The sequence below is a fragment of the Chamaea fasciata genome, unplaced genomic scaffold (genome assembly GCF_029207755.1).
Source record: "Chamaea fasciata isolate MVZ Bird 193981 ecotype frontalis unplaced genomic scaffold, bChaFas1.0.hap1 SCAF_18, whole genome shotgun sequence".
NCBI lineage: Eukaryota > Metazoa > Chordata > Aves > Passeriformes > Sylviidae > Chamaea > Chamaea fasciata.
In genome coordinates, this window is record NW_027094103.1 from 5,129,203 (window position 1) to 5,150,700 (window position 21,498).

At 41.8% G+C, this 21,498-nt stretch overlaps 1 protein-coding gene across 1 annotated transcript in view; it reads right to left on the minus strand.

Annotated features, from left to right (window-relative positions):
• The window catches only part of MED13L (mediator complex subunit 13L), a 166,053-nt gene that overhangs the window by 126,512 nt on the left and 18,043 nt on the right, over positions 1-21,498 (minus strand). The window contains exon 2 of the mRNA XM_066200137.1: positions 20,285-20,522. Coding sequence (XP_066056234.1) covers positions 20,285-20,522 — 238 coding nt within the window. The remainder of the gene's footprint in view (positions 1-20,284; positions 20,523-21,498) is intronic.

Below are 21,498 nucleotides of genomic sequence, written 5' to 3' on the forward strand. Positions count from 1 at the left end.
AACCCCAGAGCCCCACTGGCCACATCTCCTTAGAGTCAGAGACCTTGTAAAACGTCACCTTTGTCTCCCCTCATGCCAAACTCCTGACAGGAGGTTCACAACAAAGCACAGGGGAAGTGGAAAGAAGAATTTAACAAACCTCAACCACAAAACTTGTCTTGGACTTTGTTATTCAAGTGTTTTGCAATTTTGCTCTCAGAAAGTCATGCAAATTTCATGAAACTTCCACGGAATTTAAATCAAAGATTTAGGGTGTAATTTTTAGCCCTCTGCCTGAACACTGGTACCTGCACTTGTGTGCACACAGTAAAACAGATAATTTCTGTCAAACTCTGCTCCACAACACCAGGAACGGGCACAAAGCACGTCCACGTGCATCTGGCAATGACAAAATGCACAGAACCACCTGGGGATGCTGTCAGCCCTTATGCTCTGCAAAAACTCTTTTACTCATTTCAGGCTTCGATATTAAACACTAAGCAAAAGAAAATGTTGCAGATACTGCAAAGGCCATCTCTTGCAATCTCTCCTTGGCAGACGTTTGTGCAAGTCCTTCTTCCTGGTGGAGGGGAGGCTGCTGCTGAGTAATCTTCCTCCTGAACCCCTCAAGTGACAGGAATTTCAGTCGGGATCACAGCTATTCACAGCTACCAAACCGGCGGTCACAGACCTGACAAGGTATTAGGGCAGGACACAGCAAGTTTCATACAAAAGACATTACAATCTCTCAACAGAAGAAGCCACATATGGACAAGGAGACAGGTTTGCTTTATGCAATTTGCAAAGAAAATTCAGATTTAAGCACTGTAAAATCAGCTTTAAAATAGCAAGGCTGCAACAGATGCTCATTTAATGAAATAGCAGCAAACTGATCCCCTTTCACATCTTCAAGTGTCTGTTTGATCATAACACGGGTTCATCCTCACCATCATCCACTAGATGACCACAGACATACTGCAGCTTCCTGAAAATGTCATCTAATCATTTCCTCCACAATCCCAATTAATTTCCCATAGCACAGCCCCAGCTGGGCACAAGGAAGCTGTGGCTGCTGCTTTGTTTCCTGAAGTTCAAGTGAATCCAACTCTGCCAATGGTTACAGGTGTTGTTTGGCACTGAATTCCAGAATCATGGACTGGGTTGGGTTGAGGGGACCTCACAGCCCATCCAGTGCCACCCCCTGCCATGGGCAGGGACACCTTCCACTATCCCAGGGCGCTCCAAGCCTCATCCAACTTGGCCTTGGACACTTCCAGGGATCCAGGGGCAGCCACAGCTTCTCTGGACAAAGCATAAGGAAAGTGGTTGTGCTTCTCCACAGATGTGAGTCAACCACAGCGGCAATAAAACCCTGGGCATAAGGATGTACTTAAAAACATCAGAGATGGTCCTTGTGCTTTGATAGGTAAAAGAGATCAAATGTTATTTGAAAACAGTCAGGACTTCAATGCATTCAGAAAGGCCTTTCATGAATGTCAGGCAAGAGGACAGAAATTAGAAAATACCTTCAGCCAAGTAAAACTGGCTCCATTCACTGAAACTATAGTAACCATCTGCTTTTTGTTGCCTCTGTGCTCTTACAATACTGTCCAGAATGACCATGTTCAGAGAAAGTGAACACGGGGGGGGGGGGGGGGGGGGGCGGGAAAAAGAATTATTTACAGCAGTTCTACAGCCCTCCTTTTACTTCGATGCTCTATTTAAATATTCTGGCTGTTCCAAGGGCTTGGTAAAACTGGCTTTTGTAGGCTGAACACAAAAAAACAAACAGGAGAAAAGTGCAGCGTTTTCCCCCCTCAGCCCAAATACTGTGAGAGCACAGTGGTTAAGCAAAGGCAGAGTAAGCTAATTACCAAGTACACAGCTGCTCCTACCTGGCAGAAAGCAAAGGGAAAAAAATCCTATGAGTCATCAAATGCAGTTCCTAAATCTGGAAAAGCCTTACAAAAATAAACTTCCACGAAGAAGGGACCAGCTTCAGAGGGAAAAAAAGCGATGCAGATAAAAAGATCATTATTTCAGAACAAAAAAACTATTTCCAGTTTGAAAGGAAAAAGTTTTTTTGGCAAGGCAACTACTAAATATGTCATCTAGTTAAAAACAGCTTCTCTTCTTGTGGTTTGCTGGGGCAGAATGAGCGAAGAGATCTTCTACCGGATTCTTTTTTTATATCAAACACTGAAAGGGGGTGGGAAGGAATAATTTTTAACCCAATTTAGAACATCTTTATTCCTCTCCATGATCATCAGCACTTCTTACATCCACCTTTAACACACACAGAGCTCCAGATATTCACTAAGAATTCAGGGTAAGTTTTATGTTCCACTTGAACAGGGAGGATAATCTGACTTCCCGGTTTTGCAGACACACTGGGATACAGATACACAACGGTTTATGCTTTGGCAGAACTTCTGTTTTGCAAAGACCTTACTTGCCTAATTTCTCATCTATTTTAGAAAACAACAAAAGAGTCTCTAAATTATTAGTAGCAAAACAAGAGAATTTGTAGTGAAAGCATTGCTTGAAACTTTTATTTTTCAGTTTTGTCACTAACTTTAGAGCTTCCCTGAGTTCTTTTGGGAGTCCTTTCTTCCACTCACACATGGTTAATGCTGAAATTTTATTACATTGGCCATTAAATTTTAAGGTATTTAAATTTGAAAATTAGATTTAAAAAGAGAGGAGCTGAAAACTTCAAACCAGGTGTGAGCTGTTGGGTTTGTGAGCTTTCTGTGTGTTGGGTGTTTAACTGGGTGTCAGAGGAGGTGAGTTCTGACCCACTGAATGAGTACTGAGTGGCACAAGAGTACTGCTGCCCACATATCCCCTCACCAAACCCAGGAAGCCAAAACTGCATTTCCTTCAGTTTTCCAATTAGATTTTTTGATCCAAAATTCAGACAGTTTAATCAAAACTGTTCCTGAGGAGAAATGTATCAGCTTCACAACCTGATCCCATGACCTGCTCCATTATAAGCTGCAAAATATCCTGATCTTAAAAGTAGTTTCCAACCTAAATGATTGTGTGACTCCATGAAACGTGTTTAAAATAAAGCTGTGGAGTATTCTGAAACAAAACCCCCATTTCAATTATCCTCCAAAATGTCTTAGAAATTGCAATGGAAAGTCTCCTTTCTGCCCAAATCACCAGATCCCCTTTCAACTACCCCAAGTTTCAGCTACTTTATACTCCCACCTCTTTCCTCCTAGTAGCAGTTACCAGAAATTTGCTTCAGGTTCATTTTAGAAGGAAATAATTAGATTTACAATTAACATTCCAAAGTATTTCTTGTGTAACGTTTTCCCATTGCTAATCATTTACCCAGTGGCAAGGCACAGGAATCCACACGGGGTGAGTGTGCAAGGACAAACAGCCAGGGGCTCTCAAAATGCAGCATTTAAAGTGAAAAAGGCCATGTTTTACAGGGAGACCGACAGTTTTCCAATTCCTTTCAGACTGGCCTGCAATTTCCAAATCTTTCATTTCCAAACAAAATTGGCTGACTTCTAATAAGTTTCCTTTTGATATTTTCTTCCCTTGATGTCTGGGTGGATTATCAGCAAAAAACAAGTTCCTTTTTTCCTTACTCAAAAAGTATTTGACTGCACAGCATCTCCCCAGAACAGACAGCAGGAGACTGACACAAAAGTAAAAACACAAATCCCAACAAAACAAGCAAAGAAGAAAAGAATCATAATCACCCACATCATTACTGAGCACTGCTATTTGATAAAAAATAATTATTTATACACAATTCCAGTGTAATTCTTCTTTCACCTCTCCTGCATTTCACGAGGTTTTCTTAGCAGGTTTAATCAAATTTTCCAGAATCTTGTTGGATATTTAAGTAATGACATGCCCACTTAATTTGCACAAAAGGCATGGATTAAGGTTTGCTTTGATTCATTGGTTAAGCATTAAGTAATTAGATTTGCCTTGTTGTTAAGGAGAAAATAAACACGTTGCTCAGTTATGATCTAAACCCAAAGCTGCCCCTCTACACTTTTTTACCCTCCAAAAAGTTCCTTTCAAGTGGACACTCAGAGGTCACCTAAATGAAACAAGGACCTGGAGGGACAGAGCACAGGGAACGCTTCCCACTGTCAGAGGGCAGGGATAGATGGGATTTTGGGAAGAAATTTTAAAGAGAAGTTAAATTAATGTGCTGTGCTCTTCTTCCAACACAGCCACAAATCTTCACACAGATAGGTCAGAAATTATCATCCCTGAATCTAAACCAGCTATCATAGCTTTAAAAAAAAAAAAAAAAAAAAAGGAACTTGCTCCAAAATTCTCTCTCTTTTCCATCCTGTTCTTACTATGTACTACCACACCAGAAAAAAAACCAAAAAAAAAGGCATCACCTCCTCAATTGGGTACACAGAGACAGCTGGAAAAAAGGAATTTATACACTGCAGGATCAAGTGAGGAATGGTGACACAGCCTAGAACTGAGAATACACCAATCACCCTGTACAATAAAAAGAAAATTGGATGCTTATTATAAGTTAATACCCACCAGATTGTTCACAAAATACAGTGTCTAGAGACATCTTGTTCACAGCATTTACTGTTGCAAAAAAGCCACAGAAAATAAATCTAAAAGCCTCATATCTCTATCCTATATATCTACTCCCAGGGCAGATCTGTAGAGAACATTTGTACAGGATTTGAGCTCGGGAAGGTTTCCACACTCACCCTGCTTTATACTTCCTGAAAATGTTTATTTAAGTTGCTGTTTTCCATTACTGTTGTGACTCCTGTCATTTGAAACACCACAGAAACAGCCACAAAGTGTCAGTACAAAGCCAGAAAAACAACAAGACAAAGCTCAGAAAGAACAAAGCCTATTTTGAAATCTGAAGACACCTGTACAAATACTTTTTTTTTTGAAGAAAAATAAACCCAAAACTTTTTCAAGTGAAAAATAACCCCTCCAAAAACATATAAATTCAAGTGAAACAGTCAAGATAAAAACAAGGAAGTTCAAATGCACTTATACTGGATAATAAAAGAATTGGTTTGTTTGCTATCTACAGTGATTTTTCCTAAGAAAACATTCACCAGAAGACAAATATTTAATATTACTCAAAAGCAACAGTCCCTGTTTAAAGCTGTTCTGTAAGACCAACAGCTCTGTTGAGCAGGCAGTGTTTATAACAAAAACGTGCTTTTTATATCAGACCGTTTGTGCTAACTCGGCAACATTTCCAGCTCAGTACACTCTGTACCAGGGGGGCTTGCCAGAAACTCAGCTCTCCACGAGCATTTTCCTATTTGTTAACTATTTCTTCCAAAAGAAAGGAACTAATCCCAGGGTTTTGAAATCCTCTTCCCAGCCATTTAACAAGGAATTCATTTGCCTAACAAATACACAAGGAAATACTAATGTAAATAGAATAATGGCAAAATAATTTCTGCTATGTGAATGAGAGAAGCCGATGGTTTAGTTTGAAACCAGAACAACACAAAGCCAAGCGTTACCACGTCTCCTACAAGGCTAAATCAGAGGGGAATCCAAGAGGCACCAAAGGCTTCTTACCTTTTCCCAACTCCATTCCAGATAACAGCCAAAAAAAAGCCCCTTTGCGTTTTGATTTCGAGGTCATGCTCGTTTTTTATTTAATAAATATTGATGAAATGTGAAAATGTTTATCAAGTCAGAGAGAGAAGGGTGGTTGATGTTCTGGCTTAATGGACAGGCCAGAAGCGCAGGCAGCCCCTCACACAACCACTGCTGCTCAGAGCAGAGAATCCACGGAATCATGAAGGAAATGTGCATCCACAGTCAAAACCTACACACCCTCCAGTGGCTACACCTCTTCAAACCTCAAAGCTGTGCTGAAACACAGGGACTCTCAGCATTTAGGGGTAATTTGCAGCCATTTGGCAGCTGCCCCCGACCCTGCAGAGGAGGAACTTGGCTACAGGCAGCTCCGCTCAGCTCAGCCACACGTGCCGAACACGTTTGCTGTGCTCGCACACCAAGATCGGGGGCAACACATCCCTCACACACCCAAACCAGTGACACAAATACCTGTTGTCACAACAAATGGTGCCTCCTGAGGGGAAAAACCACCGGCGACTAATGCCAGCCACTCAACGCACCCACTGCAGATGAGTGACAAACCCGATTGTCACCCTGATATCGAGGAACAATAAATGCTGGGCAATCACCAATTCTCTTCACTCTGCCCCTTCTGGTATGTAGAAAACAGGTCCTTTTGGCAGCAATGAAATACTGACCTCTGAAAAACTGAATCCACTTCCACAAAAATCTGGTAATGGGATTTCAGGTTATGATGGCTGTGCCTGCCACTTCCTTTGTGTCTCACCCTCTTGGACATTGCACAGCACAGTCAATTCTTTGCAAAGCTCCCATTAAATAAACTATCATTACATAAACAGCCCCATTTTCACAGCACATATGGTTTTGAAAACTCCCTTTATCCATTGGGCAGCTGCGACGCTGAACAGAAGCTATGGCCAGAGTTATGGTACATGGCAGAAAGTTCTGTGAATTCCAAGTTTCTGTGTGTTTTCATTTGGTTTCAAAATGTCTTATTTCTGACATATGATGGGGATTTACATCTGCAAATGCTCAACATGTCACAGTGACAGACTGGGGCCATGCTGACTGTGTGTTTTGTTAACACTGACAACAACCACAGCCAATAAAACTCTGGGAGTCTTTGTACTCCAAATGCACTCTGTATTCTTTTCTAATATATTTGTACAAAATATCTTAACTTCTTCCATTTTCCTCAAGCACTGTATATTCAAAGGCTTTAAAAAGTTACAGTTCATGGGATTTCGGGGTTGTATTTTCTTTTGTTCTTTTTCCTTTTCATTTATTTATTTATAATCTCATCCCAGATGTGGCATCAAATGCACACAGCGGGATATCCTTAAGCATTTCTTTGTAGAGCTCTTTGTGTCACCATCCAACATTCTTAATCACATGAAGATTAACAGAAAGACTTAGCTGGGAGTAGTGTGAGCAATGGGAGGGGAACCTGGGTATCTGCTGCTTTAAAACAGCTTCACACCAGCTCTCTCTCCTTTTCCCAATTTCCCCAGCTCCCAAAACACAGAGACAAGGTGGAGAGTAACCAACCTTCTCTTCCATTCCCCATTTGTATTGCCTGCTTGTTCAGCACAGCACTTAAAAGCCCTTGTGGACCAGGGCTCCCTCCTCCATCCCACATCCTGGACACACATCCTGGGTAACTTCACAGCTTAGAGGGGGTGGCCCGGGGAGAAATGCTGAACACAAAAGCTTTGGTTGAGGCAGCTCCCAGTTCCTGGTTCCAGTCGGATTCACAGCTCCAGACCCCAAAGCAAGAGCAGCCACTGGTGTGGGTTGCAAACCACTGCAAACAGCCAGGTGAGGGAGGGTGTAACAGTCTGAGAGTTCAGCATTCCCACAGAACTTGGCCACTGCGCCAGGAAACCAGGACACCAACAATTCCATGTGTAAGACAGGCAAACAAGGGGGCTGGACTGATTATTGGCCCCACAGGCATCGGGAACTTGTGGATTTCCATCACAGGTCACTGTTCTTAAACCAAGGCCACTTATGTGGGCAAAGTAACCACAGAAAGCCTCTGACAAACTGTACAGATGACAAGAAAAGTGATTTTTAGGCTGCAGTAATTCATTCCTCATCCTAACGGGTAAATTTAAATGGCTACCTGGGATTAAGCAGCCACAAACCCAAAAATTCAGAAACTGCATTGTTTAGTGTAATAGGGAAACTCCAGAAAAGAAGTGGATCTGCTGACAACACAACTTCAAGCCAGAAGAGGAATGACAAATTTTGTCTCTGACACATATGGACTAACAGGAAAACAAATTAACAGCAGCCTGTTCTCGCATGAAATTATGAGACAGCACAATAGTGTAAAAGTCATCTTCTATGCAGAGCTCTTAAAACTGAATTAATAGAGGACTATTGCATAGCTATTGCTGGTTATAATTTGGAATACATTAAAACCTCTACTTCCCCAGACCAATATTTAAAATAAACAAGAAGCAGTGAGCAGGCACAGCCACTTCATTAAAGTGATTACATAAACTCTCGAACCAAGACTTAATTTGAATTAATAGTAAAGATAAAATTGAATGCATAAACACGCCATGCAGAAAGAATGAAGTTCTGAGAAGAATTAAGTGGGCTGATGATATCACATAGCAAACACCTGATGAATACATTAAACACAAAGGGCTGCAGATGCCACGATACACAATGAGCAGTTCCTACTTGAAAAATCAGATGGATGTCAAACTTACAAAAAACTAGTGAGTGTTAACAGCTGCAGGACACAGGCAGAGGTTTTGCAAAGCAGCAGCAAAATTTTAATCTACGACTGATACAGCCAAACTATCAATACCAGGCATGATTCGTTTCAATGAAGTTATTCCCATGTTTGGGAGAACACCTTCTATTTGTGCTCAGAAATGCCAGGGATTTCTCCCTCAAAATTGCTCTGTAGCTGAGATCCACTTTCCCTCAGGCACGTTCCCAAGGGGAGACCCTCAGCCCATCAATTACATAAACTACTCTCTAGTCTTACTCACCTTAGTAGGGCAGCTAAATATATGCACCAAGACGTAAAATCTGCAGAGCCATCAAAGCACTTCTGCTGGAACAGAAGAGCCGACAATTTATAGGCTCTTCAGTTGTGCCTGCTTTTATCAGGCTGGTTAGTTGAAAGAAAATGCACACATAATTACTTAATCCCATTAAAACAAAGACAAATGACAGCAGAGAAGTCCCGAGCTCAGCAGTTTGAGCACTGGAAGATTCTGAACTCACACAGAAATGAATCACGGAGCCGCCTCTGTGGGCAGCTCCTTCCACAGCCCCTCTTATTTTGGCTACATCAGCATCACAGCTCTGATAGATATCCTGGTATTCCAGCCAGCCCCAGAAAATGGCATCTTTGACAATGAACAGCTTCCAGATTTCCCAATGTACCGGTAATCCAAGGTCTCCACTTTTTCAGTAACGTGATTACATGTCAATTAAACAAAGCAAGTCAATTCACAAGAAGCTACTAAAAAAAATTGCTTCTTCCAACATTTGGGGAGCACAAGCAGGAATCTTTAGGAGGCAGTAATTGGCAATTTGGGGTTGGTGCTTAATTTTAACATTTTGAGTTTCAGAAACTTACAGGAACTTCTGTTCAGTGCATTAATGACAAAATGTAAACTGTAGTCAGTACCTGAACAGGGAAAATGAAGTAAATTAACGTTTCTCTAGGGGATTTATAACACAGGTCTGCCAGCATGTTTACTATGCAGAAATAAATAAACATGTAAAATTATTGCAAGAACTCACTGAAGAACTGAAAACCGAATTTACCCAAATTCACACTGAACTCAAAACCACTTCTTCTTAAGACAGTAATGATTTTTTTTTAAAATACAAATATATATATCTTAGTGTACCTGTAAGCATCAGGATCTTTTTTCTCTGCTGTCCCCACACAATAATCTAAGCCCTTGAACGTGAGCAGTGTCTCACCTCCAGGTTCAGCCACCCTACAGCAGCTGTCTGGGACAGGACAAGCAAACAGTGCTGGGTGTAATGTTTGCTCACCAATTACCCTTTAGTGGGCTCACTGAGAACCTCCCAGGACAAGGCCAGGCAAGAACCCCTGTCCCAAAAGGGGAGGGATTAGGAGTTTCAGTACTAGAGTGCATTCCTTTTGAGACTAAGCAGTAACAGTCTTGGAGGCAAAACGTTTTTCTTCACACTTTCCAGGTCTTTACTGTAGTTTGCAGCAAAAGAAATAGTAACAAAATAATGCTTCCTGCAGTCTGGTTTAGTTTAGGAAAAAGGCAGAGAGGGACTGAGCTGTAATTCCACACACACCTGGGACAGGGGATATATGTCTGGAAGTTTTCCACTTCCAAGGACAGCTTCTCCAGGTACAAAGACTCTCCAGGGAGAACTCTCAAGCACACTGCTGTTTATTACTCTCAGCTTTACCTCACCTGCTTATTAGCTCCTGAATACACTATTTCCCAAAGAACAGGAATAAACAAGTGGGAAGTCCTCCATTTGGACTGCAAAACCCTGCTGGGTATAAATTCCATGGGCTTGTGCAGAGGACCAGAGGGCCTTACTGCAGCTGGAAGCACCAACACCAGCAGAGAAGCAGCAGCAACGATGGTGACACCACTGCAGGACAGCCCAGTTTTAGTGAAGTATTTCATTTATTTTAGTATGGTGCAGCAATGGAAATCTCAACTTTGCTTTGTAGAGAAAATCTAAATTAGACTCCCAACTCAGGGTTGTTAGGGATGGCAAGAGAATCCTTAAGTTACTTGTAAGTTACTCAAACTACGATGTTAGTACAAAAAAAAAAAAAAAAAAAAGAGTTATCTTTCAATAAGCCAACTACACATAAAAGAAAACCTATAAAGCTTTTGTCAGGAACACAGATTCCTCTTGACCAGCAGCCAGTTCAAGTAGCAGAACTCTGAGGAATATCTCTGGAAAGGGCAAGATTGTCAGTTAAGCCCGTCTCCATTCTATCCCAGCACAGTCTAACATCACCTCCATCCCTTGATAAGAGCAGAGAACATCACTCAAATACAGAAGCCAAAGTTGCTTTACAGTCACACTGCTCATTACCATAATATCAGAAATCACATCCTTTTCATGCAGAAGAGGGAAAAAATATAAAATGACAGGGCAGACAAACACCACACACTTCCCCCGCACCTGCCTTAGAGAACAGATTCCAGGGAATTTTGTTGACATATGCAGCAAAGAATTGCATGGAGTAAATTTTATCAAACTCCAAAGGGACCAAGAGATCTTCCTTCCAGCTCCCCAGAACCATAAACCCATCAGACTCCAAGCCCTGCTGCTCCCCTGTTGACACAATAACACTGTCCATACCTCCCATCTCTTTAGAGAGCTTTGAAGAGTAAATATAAAATTCTTAAAGCCATTCCAGTAAAAAAAAATTCCTGTACAATGACCCTTTCATCACCTACGACTGGAAGTTTCCCTGGTGGGAAAGGTGTTCTACTACTTGTGTTTCAGAAGCAACCAGAATGTCATGGAACAACTACAAAATAGAAATGTTTTATTGAAAATCTGATATTTCCTGCTTAGAAACTGCCACACCTGCCACATTCTGCTCTTCCTTCTAAAACCAAGTTTATCAATACAAGCACTTGAATATAGGAAATTCACACTTCGATTTCTCCAGGGATTTGAGGTGCAACTTTTGCCTGGTTACTTGTACGATCCACCCATCAATTTGTTCTAGAATTTTGAAGCATTTCAGTTTGATTCCTCCGGCTCGCTGACTATTCCAACGCAATAAACACCCCAGGATTTGGTGCAAATACTGTCCAGGAGGAGCAGAGAGATCAGGGCGCAGAAGGCTGGGCAGGAAAGGCTGTTGGGACAGCCAGGGAGCACCGGAGGTGGCGGTGCCAGGGCCCAGCCCAGCCCTGGGCTCGTGCCAAGGCAGAGTCAGGGCTGGGAAGAGGCACAGGCAGCTCGGGAGCTCCCAGCCCTCATCCCTGGAACAGAAACTGAAACTGTGCCAGGCTCCCAGCAGCCCTGAGCTGAGGGAGCACAGGGACAGCTGCAGGGCGCCCCTGGGACCAAAGCAGCAGCGCAGCCTCGGCTGCTCTGAGCCAGGCTGAGCACCCAGAGCTGGGCTGCAGCTCCAAGGACACGTTTCCATGTGGTTTCCATCAACAAGGAGGGAAAAGCATTTCAGCTGTGCCCACCCTGCAGTGTGCCTTTCCTCTGGCTTGTACCTTCACTTCAAACTAGTGAGCATTTCAGCCTCAGAAAATCAATTTTACACTGCTCCAATTAAAGTTCTACTTATTGTTATATGAGTGACTGCAACACACGGGTGCTTGGTTTGCTTGGTTTGTTTGTTTCTTTTTAACCAAAGAGACCAATATTTAACTAACAGCACAACTCCAGCCTTTTCTTTTCCTTTTGAAACCCTCACTTCCCGTAGGCAAAGAGCAAAGGTAAGAATCCACCCTCATTCTTAACCTATCCCATAGACTCAGTTGTTTTCCCACTTGCTCCTCCTTTTCATTCCAGGCAGGAATATGGTTTTGTTTGCTTCTTTGGAAAGGCCATATTCCAGCTTGAGGGCCCTGAGGTTTCAATGAACACCAGGAACAAACTTCACATTTCCCCAGCTGCCTCCGCCCCGCTTTCCTGGCGCATCACTGACACCCCGAGCCCTGGATCACATCTGGGACTTGCCCCATGGACACGCTGCCAGGTATCCAAGGTACTTGTCCTACAGATTACAGTCAAATCCCAGCATAAGTAAGTGCAGGTGTATAATGAAACCCACTTAAAATGAAACCAGTCTAGGCTTGGGGTAGAGGAATTCTGTAGTAAGATTTATGACCTTTAATAGGAACTTCATTATAAAGTAAGTGACTTTTATGTAATGAAAACCATCTCTCTCTGAAGAGGAATGATGTGTTAACATCAGCAGAGCTGTGTTTCAGTGTTTTCTCTTTGCAATCCAGTACCATTGTCACTTTAAGTTCATTAATTATTCTAAAAATGCCATTACCAAAACGCAATTGTATGCAATTTTTAAATCATTTTCTTCAGAAGGTGGCATTTCATCTATTTTTAAAGTCTAAATTTTCCAGTAGTGCTTACCCCGTGTTCCTAGAATTACTCAATACATGAAAATACAAACATTACTAATGAGCCCTATTAACACAGATTTCACTTCAAGCTAACTTAGATTTACTTCACACAGTTAAGTGAGTTCATTTCAATGGAAAGAGATTCCCTGAAGGAAAAACCATCAGCTACTGTGGCTGATATTGCCCAATACATCGCTGAAAAATAAATTCTACTGATCGAATTTTTTTCATTTCCCCCCCACCCCCGAGCAGCACTTTTAAAAATACAGTCTTTTAATGATTGTTTAATTTTCATATAACTAGAATATAAATCCTTTACACACTGCTTTGCTGCAGCATAACGTCTCGTTTTTCGTGGAAAAAAAAAACTTAATTACGTGGTTCACCGAATTGCCTGTGGTAACACATCAATTTTATTTACATTCAAAAGTTGGACTTGAGTTTGTTCTCAGCACTCCAGTTAATTCCAAGCCCATTTTACACAATAGTTCTCCTGGATTCATTAGTAACACCTCACTCTGCTGTTATTGGGAGGGATTCCCAGCTATTGGAAACCATGCTTTGGATTTCCAGCGCTTTCCGGGCAGTTCAATTCCACTTTAAATATCCTGGACTTGCTCTAAGTCTGGCCTTGCTGAAACAGTTCTGCCAAAGGACCATCAAATGTCCCTCCAGAAGGCAGCTGTTAATGTTGCCTCTGGAACAGCAACTCCTTTTCCCACAAGAAAAACAAGATCTATTGTTTGGCAAATAAAACCTAAAGGTTAATACTCAAAATTTCAACTATTTCAGTCGAACTGAGCCTGTATTTGGAAAGCAGAAAGATTATGAGGAAGCACATGGATTCAGTAGAGAATTTCCTGGCTTTGCCTTCCATCAGTGTCTTTCCTCTAAACAGTTTTCAGAAGGTAATTTGTTGCAATCAACAGGAAAACCTCCAAATTCCCAGCCATGAAAAAAATTAAGGTGCTAATTCTTGAGTGATATAAACAAAACAATAAAAAGCATTAGGCTTTTTTACATGTGGCCCTTTGATAGATTTCAGACTTTTTAGCCTTAGATATTGCCAGCTGTAAGAATGATCCATGGAATATCCTGAGCTGGAAGGGACCCACAAGGAGCAGTAAAGTCCATTTCTTGACCAGAATCAGTAATGAATTCACAAATGCCACAATGTACTCATTGGATCCTGCTCTGAACACTGAGATTCTCTGTTTTCACGTGGAGACAAAACCACTGAAGGAAAGAGGGATGAAGGCAAAGGTAAGCGCAGTCAGAATTCCAAACAGGACACTCAGTTTTAATTTTTTTTTTTTTTAATGACTCTCATAAACCAACTTTCAAGTAAAAGGAGTAGAAGTGGTGGGAAGAACATTTATTTTTGAAAGAAAACAGAACAAAATGAAGACATCTCGCCCAGACACAATAAGGCTCTTGTCAACTTCATGTGTATAAAAGGAGTTGGCATTTTCCCATGAAGCAATTCCTTAATCCCAAATGATGGCATAATAACCTCATTTAATATGCCTCCTTAAAAGAAAAAGTTTATTTTGTCTAAGCTGAACTTCAACTGGCAATCACTGGACACCAATTACCAGTGTCAGATATAAGGGTCACAGAACAATTCTGCAAGCTGAGAAAGTAGGAATTCACTTTTCAATCCCATCTTCTTGCCGAAAAATGGAAAAGTTGAACTTTGTTTTCGTGTCTTTGGGAATAATCTACGCTAGGCAATTAAGAAAATGCAAATGACTTATCTTATTGAAAATAATCAAGCCAGAAACAGACTTTTCAGTAACTTAATATTCCAATAAAGTCTTCTGTCATAGGAACCTACTTGTTAATTCCACTCTGCGCTCAAGAACCGGCAATTAACCATTTTCAGATTTCACTTCAAATTATTAATAAGTGGTACTCAGCTGCTTGATATTCATTGCTGCTTTTTAAATGGAAAGCCTTCCAAAAGCCTCGGATTTCAGATCCTTCATTCCTTGTTCATGAGCTGCTTTTCCATGCCTGGCTGCTCTCACTCCTGGTACCACTGGGCATGACAAGAGTTCTGGGGTTTATGGAGTTACTCAGAGTGCATAAAATCGTTGTAATACACATCCCATGCTTTCAGCAAAGCCCAGGGATCCCAGGAATAACCTCTGGGCAAAACCAAGGAAGTCTCCAAGCCAGCTGTAACGCAATTCCAGCAGCAACTCCCTCCCTTCTTGCCCACTGCCATAATCCCATAGTAAAATGAAAAGACTGAGGAGCGCTCTCATTTGAACACCCATTTCATGGCAAGGGGGCTCAGTCTTCATTTCACGCATTGCTTCACACACTTAAAATATGTTTGAATAGACAGGAACATCTTCTCATTCAATAATTAACGTATCTCACTACACAGAGCTTAGAACATACTCTGTAATTCCTGACAGAGCTCCCAATTCCTCACAATTGCAGAAATAAGACAGTACTCTGAAAGAACCTTAAATAGGCTCAAATAGAAAAGGAAAGTAGATTTTTCACTATTTTATTCTCTTTTACATTAGCAGAACCAAAATTTATAATTTTCCCCAAGTTTTTCCATTATTTTTCTTTTAATCCCTAATAAATGCTGACAAGCACCAACTACTAAACATGTGCAGGTTAAACACTGACTTAATTTAGAAGACTTGACTGATAAATGAGACTTTGAAATCTGGCAGTGCATAAGGGAGCATCAAGAACCCTTCCCAGCAGGAATAAAAACAACTACATTGACTTCTGGGGCAAGTTGTTCTCCTCAGGAAAGATCCTTAAAAACAGAGCTGACACGTTCTGCTTTCCTGTAGGTAAAAATCAGCAAGTTTCAGGTAGAGAAACAATAGCAGAAATTAATTTTGAGGCACAACCACGTGGGTTAATGTGGGTGCCCTGCACACAGCTCTTCCTACAGGCAGCATTTTTCCCTCCTCCCTTTTATCAGCACCAGGGGATTACGGCTGCGCCAGCCCGATATGCCAAGAATTCATAAACAGGAACGAGCCCAAGCTCCAGGTTTTTCCTGTCACAGCTCAAATTTCAGTGACGTTTTCAAACTTACCAAGCTCCAAAGATCATGTACAATAATCTTTCAGGAACGACTTGTCCAATTTATTCAAGGTAATCTATTCTTCATAAATGTTTCCATCTAAATTCTTGTATTCTACAGAGCAGAAAGTGAAATAGTAGCATTTTTCTGGGGAAGCAGCTCCAGAAATTAATGCATCTAGTGCAATATATCAGATGGAAATCCCACATACCTACTAAAATCAGCGAGTTCAGGCACACAAGCTACTAAGCTGACAGAAAGGTGTAGTTTTACCTAAAGAGCTATCAAACACTAAATTTATTCATTTTCAAGCTCCTGTCTCACATTCTGCCAGTTTTCCAGAGTCTACCTCCAATGCTGTGCTTACAGACACCAACCTGTATTCTCAGTAGTGGTACACATCATAATCCCTGCATTATCCCTGAGAATTCCAATATTCTGTACCACAGATGAAGCAGACAAAGTGGAATACATCCATAAATCCGGTAAAGAGATTAAAAATTGATAGACAAAACTGTGAGAGAATTACAGAATATTCTCAGTTGAAAGGGGCCCACAAGTTCAAGTCCAACTCTTGGACTGGTGTAAAATGTCAGAGCAAAGTGCTCTTTGCAAAAGCAAAGAAGAGAACCGAGGAACAGATCTCCCTTCCCTGTCACCTGTGTGGAACCCACAGGGCCCAGGGCAGGGGTGGGAGAAGAGAGAAAACCCAAGGGTTGAGTCTCAATTCTCTGCGATGCTCCAGATGGTATTTGGTCACCAAATGCAAATGAGAACTCTGCAACTTGCAAATCCACAACGTTCCTGTCAAAAAAGCTGCCAACAGTCACACACTCCCTCCTCTCCTTCCACTTCTTCTGTCGGATGCACAAAAAAATGGATTTATGGGAAAAGGTACTGTGGTTGGAACAGCTGCCAAACCTCTCCAGGCAATATCACTGAACAGCATTTATCCTTCAGAAAACCAAACTTCAACAAACTAAAGCACACCCAACTTCTTCAAACTTACAGAATCTCCAGTTTTTCCTCACTGACTGACCCCACCCCAATTAAGCTTTTTTTCCACACAGGATTGAATAAACATCTTCAACCTCTGGTCCAGTTTTAAATGCCACCACAATAAAAACCAGAACATCACAGTCAAGGCTGGCAGGAAGAAGAAATGCAGGAGAATGTGCAAGAGACACTTCTGAAGTTCCCAGCTGCCTGGTTAATCCAACCACTCCACTGATCTCTAACTGCTCTGCAAATAATTGTTTTTACTTAATCTCCCGTGACAGCATTTAATTATCCACAGTTTTGGAAAGCTACTACATAAACAACTCTCCTCATACCTCCTGTTTACAATCACTAAGTTGTTTTCCCTATGACTATTTGAAATTCTTTTATTAATGGCAGATTTGTTGTTTACCAAATCTTCAGTGTTATAAAGATAAAGGAACCCTTGGAGTTCATGAGCAAAAGTTTTTGGAGTGCTTGTGAAAGCAGAGCCTCAGTTTGGACTTCTCCTCTGTTTACTGAAAGCAGTAAATACCATATAGCACTATTGGAGTGACTCTTATTCAGAAAAGTAAAAAACCACAATTTAGACCTGAATTAATAAAACATAATATTTAAAAATTAAATTCTTTAAAATTTAGTTATCATTAAATTATTTCATTTTTAAAGCACACGTCCTAGGAAGGAAAAGAGAAATCCAAGACTTTATTCTTGATAAGAATTCACGATCTTACTTCAGGCATTATTAAGGTTCCTATACCTCAGATGTCAATGTTTTGGATAGACTCCAGGCTTTCTCTTGGATTTGCAGCATCAGATTCCTGGGACTTGTGCTCCTGAACATGTGAATACAACACAACAACAAAGTCCTGACCATGGAACTCTAACTCACAGCGACAATCCAACCTGAAGGAACAGCATTTTATGCCAAAGCAGCTCATTTCCTGAGCAGGTTATCCCAAAAAAAGCATCATGTTACCCTGGCCCAGCTGACAGGCAAGGAAAACTGCTTCAGTAACTTTCCTATTTTCTGTTTGTACACCCACACGGAAAAGCCCTTTACATTTTCAGGAAGCTAATTTCAACTATCAAATAGTTCTGTTTTGTGGCCTGTTTATATAATAAAAAGCAGAATAAACTTGTTCCTTTTCCCTTGTGGCTGCATGAAGCAGTGAACACAAACTGAGTCCTTTGTCCTATCTCAAGGAATCAATGGACATAAATGCCTTGTTCTGGCAGAATTTGAGGCTCAATATTTTGTCAATACTGAGGTTTGAACTCTAAAATGTACTGAACAGAGCCCGACAGCCCTATCAGCAGGAAAATGTACAACACTTACACAATTTACATCACTTTGAACTATATCTGATAAGTCACTACAAGTGTTTCAATGTGCTTTTAATATAGAACAAGGAAATCTACCCTTGTAGGATTTACACACGTGACAACAGACGAGTTTCAGATTGAATTCCACTTAAAAGTTACTGCTCTGAAGGCTCCAGCCTGGATGCTGGAACACCTCGAGTGCTGTGTCCAGTCCTGAGACCCCCAGCTCAGGAAGAACATTGAGGGGCTGGAGCATGTCCAGGGAAGGGAATGGAGCTGGAGAAGGGGCTGGAGCCCCAGGTGGGGCTGAGGGAGCTGGGAAAGGGGCTGAGCCTGGAGAAAAAGAGGCTCAGGGGGAACCCTGTGGCTCTGCACAACTCCCTGACAGGAGGGGACAGCCAGGGAGGGTCGGGCTCTGCTCCAGGGAACAGGGACAGGAGGAGAGGCTGGCCCGGGGGGAGGCTCAGGTTGGACACCAGGAGGAATTTCTGCATGGAAAGGGTTGTTAAACATCGGCTGGGGCTGCCCAGGGAGGTGGTGGAGTCCCATCCCTGGAGGTGTCCAAGGAACACCTGGACATGGCACACAGTGCTCTGGCTGGGGGATCAGGCACAGGTTGGGCTCGATGACCTTGGAAGCCTTTTCCAAATGAAATAATCCTGTGATTCCATAAAATTTCAAACCAGGCAAACAATGTATGACAATGATGCTTTGCTATACTCTGCCCCATACTGCACCCAGCAGAAGCAGGTTCAGCCGTCCAGACATTCAAGTGGATTTCCATACCACCACCACTGGAAGCAGCATCACATTGTTGTAACCAGGATGTCAGATATAAACAAGCTCCATCAATTTACAACAGAAACATCACCTGCAACTCCCCTCAAATAAAAAGACACTTAAGTCCCATCTACTGCATTTGAAATATTAAATAAATTATATTTCACTAAGAGAAATGCATATATTATTAAAGCTTTGCTGGGTAAGTAGAAATATTACCCATTCCCTCATTCAAAACAGGTGCCTCATAAAAAATGAATGTCAGTGGAATGGCTCAGTGCAGCACTTGTGAGCCATCTCTTTAATTATACATGATCACAGGGCTACCTGTGTGGAACACACCCCAAGGTACTCAGGCCTGCATATCTGTGATTTCACAGGCTCTGGTGCCAAATAAGCAATCTGGCAGCCATCAAAGCAGAAGTTTGGAATGGTGCTTAGAAGAGAATGAAAATAAATGAATATACCATAACCCAGGACTAAACAGTGCAGGGTACAGGTGGGAGATAAGGGACAGCTCAAGCACACTTGATAAACAAAATAGTCTGTGTACCTGAAACAAACTTTATCACCAAGTCACCAGAAGGTCTAAAGGCCACAAGGATAAAAAATTATTGCAAGAAACCAGAACCTGCTCCTTATGACTGTCTTGGGATTTTTAAACTACTGTCATGATTCCAGAACTGGTGAACTTCAGTTGTTTTCTTGCAAGACCCAAGATGAAAATGGAGGTAAAATTCATACAGCCTAATAAAATACCTTTTAGTTCAGGCAAACTAAGACTTGTCATAGCAACAACACACCACTGAAAAGAAAATAATATATTCTAGATACAGTCAAACCCAAACAGGATCACAACAGACACAGTAGAAGTAACTTTATCATGTTAAGGCTCCACATTCTGGAGACCCTGAGGACAATCCCAGTAGCATAAAGCCTATAATCACCAACTTAGCACTGTCACCTCTGACCTACCTGCCCCTTCCTGCCTCCTATTCCTCCAACTCACTTGTTGCAACTCGCCTTGGATCATGCTCAAATCCTGCAGCACGAGTAAGGAGCAAGTCCTGACCTCACAGATTTACCTGGGGTGCCATGGAGTTCACCTGACTCTACAGGAGAGGTGATTTCAGCTACATCAGCTACAAACTTATGCCAGAGCAGGGGTATTATTATTATTATTATCCCTTGAACTAGGATTTACTCTATTTTTAGAGTTTCCACAAAAATCCAAGTCATGACATTTATTACAGGTCTCCCGAGTTCAAGTTTCACTTTGCACCTTATCACATGGTGAAAAAAGTCAAATTTACAGGTTTGTTTGTTTTCCTGTCGATCTTAAAACACAAACTACGACAAAACCACATAAGGTAGCAAGTTAAAGCATTTTAAAAAAAAAGTCCTTTTCCACTGGGAAAACCAGAAATAACTGAGGAAAGAAAGAGTGGCTTACTGTGCAGCTCGCGGTGGATGACATCGACCAGGTTGGGCTCGTCCCCCCACCAGAATATCCAGAGCTCCTTGCAGTCGGGTTTGACGTCGCGGCGCCACACGCACAGCAGGTTGGCCTGCAGGCAGCGGATGAAGCTGAGCAGGATGGGATCATCCTGGGCTGGAGCTGAAATGATGGGCCCACAGTCCCCATGGCCTTCAAAGTTGTACCTACGCCATTTGATGCCCGTCAGTTCGGCCTATGGGAAACAACAACAAAAAAAAAAGAAGGAAAGAGTCATTGGATGGCTTTATCATTTAGTTATATTTGTAGCTTGTTTGATTTTCATTGGTTAATTCCTCAATTCAAGTTCAAAAATCTTCCTATTCATGTGTTTTCCTTTATTCCCCTTCAAGAGAAAAAATTTAGAAACAGCACTGAATAAACCTGGCTTACCCCTGCACTTAGGTTTTTACCACAGCCTGACTCACTTCTATTCATTTCCAACAGCTCCATTGAATTTCTAACCTTATTGTTATCTTATTGTCATCTTACAAGTCAGACAGGAAAAAAACCAAACAGTGAGAGGGAATAAGGCTCATTCCCTACAGGCTGCTTGGTGGCCACGTGAGCTCAGTGTCAGCCCAAAAGTTGGCCACTCGAAAGTCACAAAGTACCACAATACTTAACAAAACCAGTGACTTACTGGAAAAGCTGAAACAGTTTCACTTTGTGATGTTACAGGTTTACCAAATGGGCTTTTTATTTTTATTTTGCCTAAATGAACAAAAGCAGAATGTGGAAAGTTGCCATTTACTGTCTCTCAACCAGACAGAATTCTCTTATTAATCATCAAGGAAGAATAAAAAGAACAGATTTGCTACCCAGATGTTTGGGAAAGGGTTTCTTTGGGCACTGAACAGGTTCCCCAGGGAATGGGCATGACCCCCAGGCTGCCAGAGCTCCAGGAGTGTTTGAACAACACTCTCAAGGACGCAGAGGGTGGGATTGTTGGGGTGTCCTGGGCAGGGCCAGGAGCTGGGTTCAATGATCATGGTGGGTCACTTCCAGCACAGGGTGTTCTGTGATGCTGAGATTTCCCTTCTCTCCCAGTTTGCCCCACCCCTGTAGCAGCCTCCCCCTTTCTCTCCACTCTCCAGCACAGGACAGAAAATATCCCCAGGACAGTCTGGATGTTACCAAACACAACTGGTGTGTGTATACCCTGCTCACAG